At 46.0% G+C, this 10370-nt stretch overlaps 1 protein-coding gene across 1 annotated transcript; it reads right to left on the bottom strand.

Annotated features, from left to right (window-relative positions):
* Positions 1 to 7253: 7253 nt before the first annotated feature.
* LOC139235380 (U7 snRNA-associated Sm-like protein LSm10) lies at positions 7254 to 7592 on the bottom strand. The gene has a single exon (XM_070866519.1). It carries the CDS (start codon positions 7590 to 7592, stop codon positions 7254 to 7256), a length of 339 nt encoding a protein of 112 aa, XP_070722620.1.
* Positions 7593 to 10370: the final 2778 nt, after the last annotated feature.

The following is a 10370-nucleotide window of genomic DNA, read 5'->3' as shown; positions in this document are numbered from 1 at the left end:
ATCTGATCATGGACTCGGCTCCACTTCCCTGCCCGCTCCCCATAACCCTTTCCTCCCTTATTGTTCAAAAATGTGTCTATCTCCACCTTAAATTATTCAATGACTCAGCTTGCACAACTATTTGGGGCAGAGAATTCCATGGATTTGCCACCCTCAGAGAGGAAATTCCTCCTCATCTCAATTTTAAATGGGCGGCTCCTTATTCTGAGACTATGTCTCCCTAGTTTTAGTTTCCCCTATGAGTGGAAATATCCTCTCTGCATCCACCTTGGCGAGCCCCCTCATTATCATTAAGTTTCAATAAGATCACCTCTCATTCTTCGAAACTCCAATGTGTATAGGCCCAATTCTCAGAAGTCAACCTCCCATCTCCGGAATCAACCTAGTGAACATTCTCTGAACAGCCTTCAATGCAAGTATATCCTTCCTTCAATACGGAGACCAAAACTGCATGCAGTACTCCAGGTGTGGCCTCACCAATACTCTTTACAGTTGGAGCAGGACTTCTCTGCTTTTATAATCTATCCCCCTTGCAATACAGGCCAACATTCCATTTGCCTTCTTGATTAATTCTTGTACCTGCACACTAACTTTTTGTGTTTCATGCAGAAGACCCCCAAGTCTCTCTGTAATGCAGCTCTTTGCAATTTTTCTCCATTTAAATTATAATTTGCTTTTCTATTATTTCTGACAAAGTGGATAACTTCACATTTTCCCACATTATACTCCATCTGCTAAATGTTTGCCCTCGCACTTAACATGTCTATATCACTTTGCAGATTTTTTGTGTCCGCCGCACAATTTTTGTAACAACAGCAAACTCGGTCCCTTCATCCAAGTCATTAATATGGATTGTAATTAGTTGAGGACCCAGCACCGATCCCTGCGGCACCCCACTAGTCATGTTTGCCAACTGGAAAATTACCATTTATCCCGACCCTCTGTTTAACCAATAAGGAAATTAAGGGTTACGGGGTGCGGGCGGGTAAGTGGAGCTGAGTCCACGGCCAGATCAGCCATGATCTTGTTGAATGGCGGAGCAGGCTCGAGGGGCTAGATGGCCTACTCCTGTTCCTAATTCTTCTGTTCTTATGTTCTAATATTCTCTTGGTTTGCCAATCCTCTATCCACGTTAATACATTACCTCCAATCACTGTGACCTTTTATCTTGTGCAAAAACCTCTTAAGTGGCACCTTATCGAATGCCTTCTGGCAATCCAAATACACCACACCCACTGCTTCCCCCTTATCCACCCTGCTCTTTACATCCTCAAAGTACTCCAGCGAATTTGTCAAACATGATTTCCCTTTCATAAAACCATGTTGAATCTGCTTGATTGAATCATGCTTTTCCAAATATCCTGCTGCTGCTTCCTTAATAATGGACTCCAGCATTTTCCCAACGACAGATGTTCGGCTAACGGTTATATTGTGTCCTGCTTTTTGTCTGTCTCCTTTTTCAAATAGGCACGTTACATTTGTGGTTTTCCAATCTGTTGGGACCGCCACTAGAATCCAGGGGATTTTGGTAGATTACCACCAACGCATCCAATATCTCTGCAGCCACTGCTCTTAAGACCCGAGGATGCAAGCCATCAAGTCCAGGGGACTTGTCTGCCTTTAGTCCCATTATTTTACCGAATAATACATCATTAGTGATAGTGATTGTATTGCATTCCTCCCTCCCTATAGCCCCTCGCTTATCCACTACTGGGATGTTTTAAGTGTCTTCTCCACGAAGGACTCTTACTATCTGTTTTTATATTTTTTGCTAGTTTTCTTTCATAATCTATCTTCCCTCTCATTCATATTTTTAGATGTTCTCTGCTGGCTTTTAAACATGTCATAAACCTTCGGCTGTCCACTAGTCTTGGCCGCACTGTATGCCTTTGTTTTCACTTTGATACCTCCCTTATTTCCTTAGTTAGCCACGGATGGTTCCCTCCTCTTACAGCCTTTCCTTCTCATTGGGATATATTTTTGTTGCAAGTTATGAAATATCTCCTTAAATATCTGCTACTGCTCATTAACCATCCCATTCTTTAGTCCATTTTCCCAGTCCACTTTAGCCAACTCTGCCCTCATACCATTGTAGTCTCCTTTATTTAAGCTGAGGACCCTGGTTTGAGAACCAACTTTCTCACCAACCATATTATGGTTGAATTTGAAATTCAACCATATTATGGTCACTAATTCAGAGAGGATCTTTTACTGTGAGATCATTTATTAATCCTGCCTCATTACACAATATTGGTCTAAGATAGCCTGCTCCCTGGTTGGTTCCACAACATACTGTTCAAGGAAACTATCCAGAATACACTCTGTTGACTCCTCCTCAAGGCTACCCTGGCCAATTTGCTTTGTCCAATCAATATGAAGTTTAAAATCACCCATAATTATTGCCGTTCCTTTATTACAAGCCTCCATTATTTCTTGATTTATACTCCGTCCAACAGTGCAGCTACGGTTAGGGGCCTACAGACTCTGCCCACCAGTGACTTTCCCCTTACTATTCCTCATCTCCACTCAAACTGATTCAATATCTTGATCCTCTGAGTAAAATATCGTTTCTCACTAACGCACCGATCTCATCCTTTATTAACAGAGCTACCCCACCTCCTTTTCCTTTCTATCTGTCCTTCCGAATTGTCAAATATCCCTGAATATTTAGTTCCCAGTCCTGGTCACCTTGCAACCACGTCTCGGTAATGCCAATCATATCATACCCATTTGTATCTATCTGTGCCTTCAACTCATCTATTTTGTTAAGAATGCTACGTGCATTTAGACAAAGAGCTTTTAAATTTGTTTTTTTACCTATTTTTCCTGCTTTTTTCCTCTGTCCTTCCAACTCATTTTCGACATTTTTGCTTTCTAATTCCAGCTTTACTTCCCTCCCTATTGAATCTATTATCAGGTTCCCATCCCCCTGCCAAGCACAATTTAAACCCTCCCCAACAGCACTGACAACCCCCGCCCCCCACCCCCCTCACAAGGATATTAGTCCCGGCTCTGTTGAGGTGCAACCTGTCCAGATGTACAGGTCCCACCTCCCTCTAGAACGGGTGCCAATGCATCAAGGATCTAAAGCCCTCCCTCCTGCACCATCTCTCCAGCCAGGCATTCATCTGCTCTATCCTCCTATTTCTGTACTCACTGGTTCATGGCACAAGAAGTCATTTTAAATATTAACTTGGACCATGTCACTGTTTATAATTACACATGACTCTGTCTCGGTTTATATTACATAAGAACATAAAGACATAAGAATTAGGAACAGGAGTAGGCCATCTAACCCCTCGAGTCTGCTACACCACTCAGCAAGATCATGGCTGATCTGGCCGTGGATTCAGCTCCACTTACCCGCCCGCTACCCATAACCCTTAATTTCCTTATTGGTTAAAAATATCTATCTGTGATTTGAATACATTCAATGAGCTAGCCTCAACTGCTTCCTTGGGCAGAATTCCACAGATTCACAACCCTCTGGGAGAGGAAATTCCTTCTCAACTCGGTTTTAAACAGTAGTAGTGATGTTGGGGAGGGCATCAAACAGGAAATTAGGGCTGCATGCAATAAAGGTGCAGCAGTTATAATGGGTGACTTTAATATGCACATAGATTGGGCTAGCCAAACTGGAAGCAATACGGTGGAGGAGGATTTCCTGGAGTGCATAAGGGATGGTTTTCTAGACCAATATGTCGAGGAACCAACTAGGGGGGAGGCCATCTTAGACTGAGTGTTGTGTAATGAGAGAGGATTAATTAGCAATCTCGTTGTGCGAGGCCCCTTGGGGAAGAGTGACCATAATATGGTGGAATTCTGCAATAGGATGGAGAATGAAACAGTTAATTCAGAGACCATGGTCCAGAACTTAAAGAAGGGTAACTTTGAAGGTATGAGGCGTGAATTGGCTAGGATAGATTGGCGAATGATACTTAAGGGGTTGACTGTGGATGGGCAATGGCAGACATTTAGAGACCGCATGGATGAATTGCAATAATTGTACATTCCTGTCTGGCGTAAAAATAAAAAAGGGAAGGTGGCTCAACTGTGGCTATCTAGGGAAATCAGGGATAGTATTAAAGCCAAGGAAGTGGCATACAAATTGGCCACAAATAGCAGTGAACCCGGGGACTGGGAGAAATTTAGAACTCAGCAGAGGAGGACGAAGGGATTGATTAGGGCAGGGAAAATGGAGTACGAGAAGAAGCTTGCAGGGAACATTAAGGCGGATTGCAAAAGTTTCTATAGGTCTGTAAAGAGAAGAAGGTTAGTAAAGACAAACGTAGGTCCCCTGCAGTCAGAATCAGGGGAAGTCATAACGGGGAACAAAGAAATGGCAGACCAATTGAACAAGTACTTTGGTTCGGTATTCACTAAGGAGGACACAAACAACATTCCGGATATAAAAGGGGTCAGAGGGTCGAGTAAGGAGGAGGAACTGAGGGAAATCTTTATTAGTGGGGAAATTGTGTTGGCAGAAATTGATGGGATTGAAGGCCGATAAATCCCCAGGGCCTGATGGAATGCATGCCAGAGTACTTATGGAGCTGGCCTTGGAAATAGCGGATGCATTGACAGTCATTTTCCAACATTCCATTGACTCTGGATCAGTTCCTATCGAGTGGAGTGTAGCCAATGTAACGCCACTTTTTAAAAAAGGAGGGAGAGAGAAAACAGGGAATTATAGACCGGTCAGCCTGACCTCAGTAGTGGGTAAAATGATGGAATCAATTATTAAGGATGTCATAGCAGCGCCTTTGGAAAATGGTGACATGATAGGTCCAAGTCAGCATGGATTTGTGAAAGGGAAATCATGCTTGAGAAATCTTCTGGAATTTTTTGAGGTTGTTTCCAGTAAAGTGGACGAAGGAGAACCAGTTGATGTGGTATATTTGAACTTTCAGAAGACTTTCGACAAGGTCCCACACAAGAGATTAATGTGCAAAGTAAAAGCACATGGGATTGGGGGTAGTGTGCTGACGTGGATTGAGAACCGGTTGTCAGACAGGAAGCAAAGAGTAGGAGTAAATGGGTACTTTTCAGAATGACAGGCAGTGACTAGTGGGGTACCGCAAGGTTCTGTTCTGGGGCCCCAGCTGTTTACATTGTACATTAATGATTTAGACGAGGGGATTAAATGTAGTATCTCCTAATTTGCGGATGACACTAAGTTGGGTGGCAGTGTGAGCTGCGAGGAGGATGCTATGAGGCTGCAGAGTGACTTGGATAGGTTAGGTGAGTGGGCAAATGCATCGCAGATGAAGTACAATGTGGATAAATGTGAGGTTATCCACTTTGGTGGTAAAAACAGAGAGACAGACTATTATCTGAATGGTGACAGATTAGGAAAAGGGAAGGTGCAACGAGACCTGGGTGTCATGGTACATCAGTCATTGAAGGTTGGCATGCAGGTACAGCAGGCGGTTAAGAAAGCAAATGGCATGATGGCCTTCATAGCGAGGGGATTTGAGTACAGGGGCAGGGAGGTGTTGCTACAGTTGTGCAGGGCCTTGGTGAGGCCACACCTGGAGTATTGTGTACAGTTTTGGTCTCCTAACTTGAGGAAGGACATTCTTGCTATTGAGGGAGTGCAGCGAAGATTCACCAGACTGATTCCCGGGATGGTGGGACTGACCTATCAAGAATAGACTGGATCAATTGGGCTTGTATTCACTGGAGTTCAGAAGAATGAGAGGGGACCTCATAGAAACGTTTAAAATTCTGACGGGTTTGGACAGGTTAGATGCAGGAAGAATGTTCCCAATGTTGGGGAAGTCCAGAAACAGGGGTCACAGTCTAAGGATAAGGGGTAAGCCATTTAGGACCGAGATGAGTAGAAACTTCTTCACCCAGAGAGTGGTGAACCTGTGGAATTTTCTACCACAGAAAGTAGTTGAGGCAAATTCACTAAATATATTCAAAAGGGAGTTATATGAAGTCCTTACTACTCGCGGGATCAAGCCGTATGGCGAGAAAGCAGGAAGGGGGTACTGAAGTTTCATGTTCAGCCATGAACTCCTTTAATGGCGGTGCATGCTAGAAGGGCTGAATGGCCTGCTCCTGCACATATTTTCTATGTTTCTATGTTTCTATGTTTAAATTGGCTCCCACCGTATTTTGAGGCTGTGCCCCCTAGTTCTAGTTTCCCCGACCAGTCGAAACAACTTCTCTGCCTCTATCTTGTCTATCCCTTTCATTATTTTAAATGTTTCTATAAGATCACCCCTCATCCTTCTGAACTCCAACGAGTAAAGACCCAGTCTACTCAATCTATCATCATAAGGTAATCCCCTCATCTCCGGAATCAGCCTAGTGAATCGTCTCTGTACCCCCTCGAAAGCTAGTATATCCTTCCTTAAGTAAGGTGACCAAAACTGAACGCAGTGCTCAAGGTGCGGCCTCACCAATACCCTGTGCAGTTGCAGCAGGACCTCCCTGCTTTTGTACTCCATCCCTGTTGCAATGAAGACCAACATTCCATTCACCTTCCTGATTACCTGCTGTACCTGCAAACAAACTTTGAGATTCATGCACAAGGACCCCCAGATCTCTCTGCACTGCAGCATGTTGTAATTCCTTCCCATTCAAATAATATTCCCATTTACTGTTTCTTTTTTCAAAGTGGATAACCTCACATTTTCCAAAATTGTATTCCATCTGCCAGTCCTGATGTCTCCCCATACACGAGACAGTCCTGATGTCTCCCCATACACCAACCAGTCATGATGTCTCCCCATACACCAACCAGTCCTGATGTCTCCCCATACACAAGCCAGTCCTGATGTCTCCCCATACACCAGCCAGTCCTGATGTCTCCCCATACACCAGCCAGTCCTGATGTCTCCCCATACACCAGCCAGTCCTGATGTCTCCCCATACACCAGCCAGTCCTGATGTCTCCCCATACACCAGCCAGTCCTGATGTCTCCCCATACACCAGCCAGTCCTAATATCTCCCCATACACCAGCCAGTCCTGATGTCTCCCCATACACCAGCCAGTCCTGATGTCTCCCCATACACCAGCCAGTCCTAATGTCTCCCCATACACCAGCCAGTCCTGATGTCTCCCCATACACCAGCCAGTGCTGATGTCTCCCCATACACAAGCCAGTCCTGATGTCTCCCCATACACCAGCCAGTCCTGATGTCTCCCCATACACCAGCCAGTCCTGATGTCTCCCCATACACCAGCCATTCCTGATGATCCTGCTCCAGAACCAGCACATTGTTATTTTCTCGATGGGAATTATTTTCTCCCTCGATCTTTCCCCCCGAAGTTACGCACTCGGTGGATTTTCTGCAGTTGGCTCTGGATGATGTTGATCTCATCTGCGATGTGAACATAACGTACATTGCTGCCAGTCACAAAGAAGTTGTCCAGGTGCGAGACTTTGCCCCACCGATCAGTGTACGTCACCTCAGAAAGCCGGACATTCGTGAATGCGTCAACATTATCGACAAGCCACGTCACCGAGCTCTCGTCTCTCAGCTCCACGGTGGTGATGTGGCCGTGCAATCCCTGGAGAGGAATGATGAGGCTGTTCTCTGCAACCGTCCGCTCTTTAATGGAGTGGCTCACCGACATGACGCTTGCTTGCAACTCCATGCAATCAGCTGAATGGAAGAGAAAGATCAACTGCAACGCACACGCTTCCCTTGCTAGTATGCCAACTCACAAAGCGCCTGCCACTGCCAGTCTGCTGTGGAGGCTGGATCATTGAATATATTTAAGGTGGAGATAGACATATTTTTATGAGCGATATGGGAGTAAATGTTTATGGGGAGCGAGCGGGGAAGTGGAGTTGAGTCCATGATTAGATCAGCCACGATTTTATTGAATGACGAACAGGCTCAAGGGGCCAAATGGCCTACTCCCGCTCTTATTTATTATGTTCTCCTTAGAGCAGGGAAGATTGAGAGGAGATTTGATAGAGGTGTTCAAAATCATGAGTGGTCTTGCCAGCGTAGATCGAGAGATACTGTTCACATTGGCAGAAGGGTCGAGAACCAGAGGGCACAGATTTTACGTGATTGGCAAAAGAACCAAAGGCGACACAAGAAAAAACCTTCTTGCGTAGCGAGTGGTTAATATATGGATTGCACAGCCTGAAAGGGTGGTGGAGGCAGACTTAATCACAGCTTTAAAAAGGGAGTTGGATAAGTATCTGAAAGAAAAAAATTTGCACGGCTGTGTGGTAAGGGCGAGGGAGTGGGATTAGCTGAGGTGCTCTTGCAGAGAGCTGGCACGTGTTCGACGGGACGAATGGTCTTGTTCCGTGCTGTAATCGTTCTCTGATTCTATGGTTCGAACTCTCTCAGCATAAGCCTCTATTCCCTTCTTCCTCATATGCTGAATTTCAGTGCATCGATACTGGAAACACAGAGCGACCAATCCAGAGCTGCTCTGTATCAGGATGGGCGCTGTATACGGAAGTCGCTCCCTGGCCTCCTGTGTGGGTCTGTTTGTTGCATCAGTTTGAGCTGACGTGGAGAGGGGGTAGAAGCTGCTGGGTTTAACCCCCAGTACCTCTGGGCCCAGAAACTGTCCGCACAATGTATTGTTTTAGGAACAAGTATTTCTGCAGAGGCTTTCAATATACAAATTTGTTTTAATCCATTCTTGGGATGTGGGTGTCGCTAGTAGGGACAGAAGAGATTTCCAATTTCCATTTGCCCCTTGACAAGGTGATGGTGGGCCTTCTCGAACCGCTGCAGTCCATGTGGTGAAGGTCCTCCCACAATGCTGTTAGGTGAGGAGTTCCATGATTTTCACCCAGTGACGATGTAGGAACGGCGATATATGCCCAAGTCAGGATGGTGTGAGACTTGTAGGGGAACTTGGAGGTGATGGATTTCCCAAGCACCTGCGTGCCTGGTCCATCTGGGTGGGAGAGGTTGCGGGTTTGGGAGGTTCTGTCAAAGTTCTGGTCGAGTTGCAGATGTTTAAATTCCCTCCCCTTCACCCCGCCCACCTCTCCCTCCTCCCATAGAGGCCAGAGTCTTGTGTCGGCCCAGACCGGTTGGTGGGTTCCCTTCCCTGCAGGACATTAATGACCAGTTGGGTTATTACAACAATCCGGCAGCTTTCATGGTCACTTTTTTTCTGCTGATGGCCGCACAAATAGCCAGGATCATTCAGCTCAATTTCACAACCTGCCTTTGTGTTTTATGGCTTCTCTCTCACCCACCCTTTTTCCTGTTTGAAACTCATTTTACAGGGTATTAAAAGGGGAGCATTTGTCGACCAGAGGCTCAAACCAACCATCACATTAAGATCTGACGGAGTCACTCGATTCATCGGGAACGGAATATCATCGGCCTTTGACCATGGAAGCAAAAAGCACTGTTCACAGCGGGGAGAAACAGTACACGTGCTCTGTGTGTGGACAAGGCTTCAGCCGATCATCCAACCTGGAGAGACACAAGTGCAGTCACACTGGGGAGAAACTGTGTAAATGTGGGGACTGTGGGAAATGTTTCAACTACCCATCCCAGCTGGAAACACATCGGCGAGTTCACACTGGGGAGAGGCCGTTCACCTGCTCTGAGTGCGGGAAGGGATTCACTCAAATATCCAACCTGCTGATACACCAGCGAGTTCACACTGGGGCGAGGCCGTTCAGCTGCTCCGATTGTGGGAAGGGATTCACTTGGTCAGCCGACCTGCTGTGGCACCAGCGAGTTCACACTGGGGAGAGGCCGTTCACCTGCTCCGAGTGTGGGGAAGGATTCACTCAGTCATCCAACCTGCTAATACACCAGCGAGTTCACACTGGGGGAGGGCGTTCACCTGCTCCGAGTGTGGGAAGGGATTCACTCAGTCATCCCACTTGCTGACACACCAGCGAATTCACAAGTGACTGCAGGGGTGGGATTCTGCTGTTATTGCTGCTGTTAATCACATCCCGACTAAACCATGTTCATTTTGACAGTTGGGTTTCTTTCCGCTGATGTCAATAACTCCTGTAACTGGACTGGAGTTTAATATTGGGGAGAAAGACAAATAAATTCGTGTTGCTTTCAACACATTGGTGTGGATTTTTGTCTTTCCCAACTGAGTGATTAGCATCATCTGGCTGGAGCTCAGAGAGGATAATCTAGGCGGAGGATGGTATGTGGGGAGAATTTCAGCCTGGATACAGTCCTTGAGGGGCAAACGGCACTTTGGTCTTTCTCATCACTCTTCATTGACAGCAAAGTCGCCATGCGGGTTAACCTTGACATTGTAAGATATGGATGATATCCACCCAATGGTGTTTGAAGAGATGGGACGGGTGCTCTGTCAGTCCCTTGCCCATATCTCCATCAGCTCAGTAGAGTCATGGGTTATACCCCGAGATTGGAAGGTAGCACACATAGTTCA

The sequence above is a fragment of the Pristiophorus japonicus genome, chromosome 23, assembly GCF_044704955.1.
Source record: "Pristiophorus japonicus isolate sPriJap1 chromosome 23, sPriJap1.hap1, whole genome shotgun sequence".
Lineage (NCBI taxonomy): Eukaryota > Metazoa > Chordata > Chondrichthyes > Pristiophoridae > Pristiophorus > Pristiophorus japonicus.
Note: the sequence above shows the minus strand (reverse complement) of the source record. Positions and strands in the feature narration are given on the sequence as shown.

Bases quoted from the DNA above. Each gene is read 5' to 3' on its own strand.
- LOC139235380 (XM_070866519.1), bottom strand. From the start codon at position 7,592: ATGTCGGTGAGCCACTCCATTAAAGAGCGGACGGTTGCAGAGAACAGC.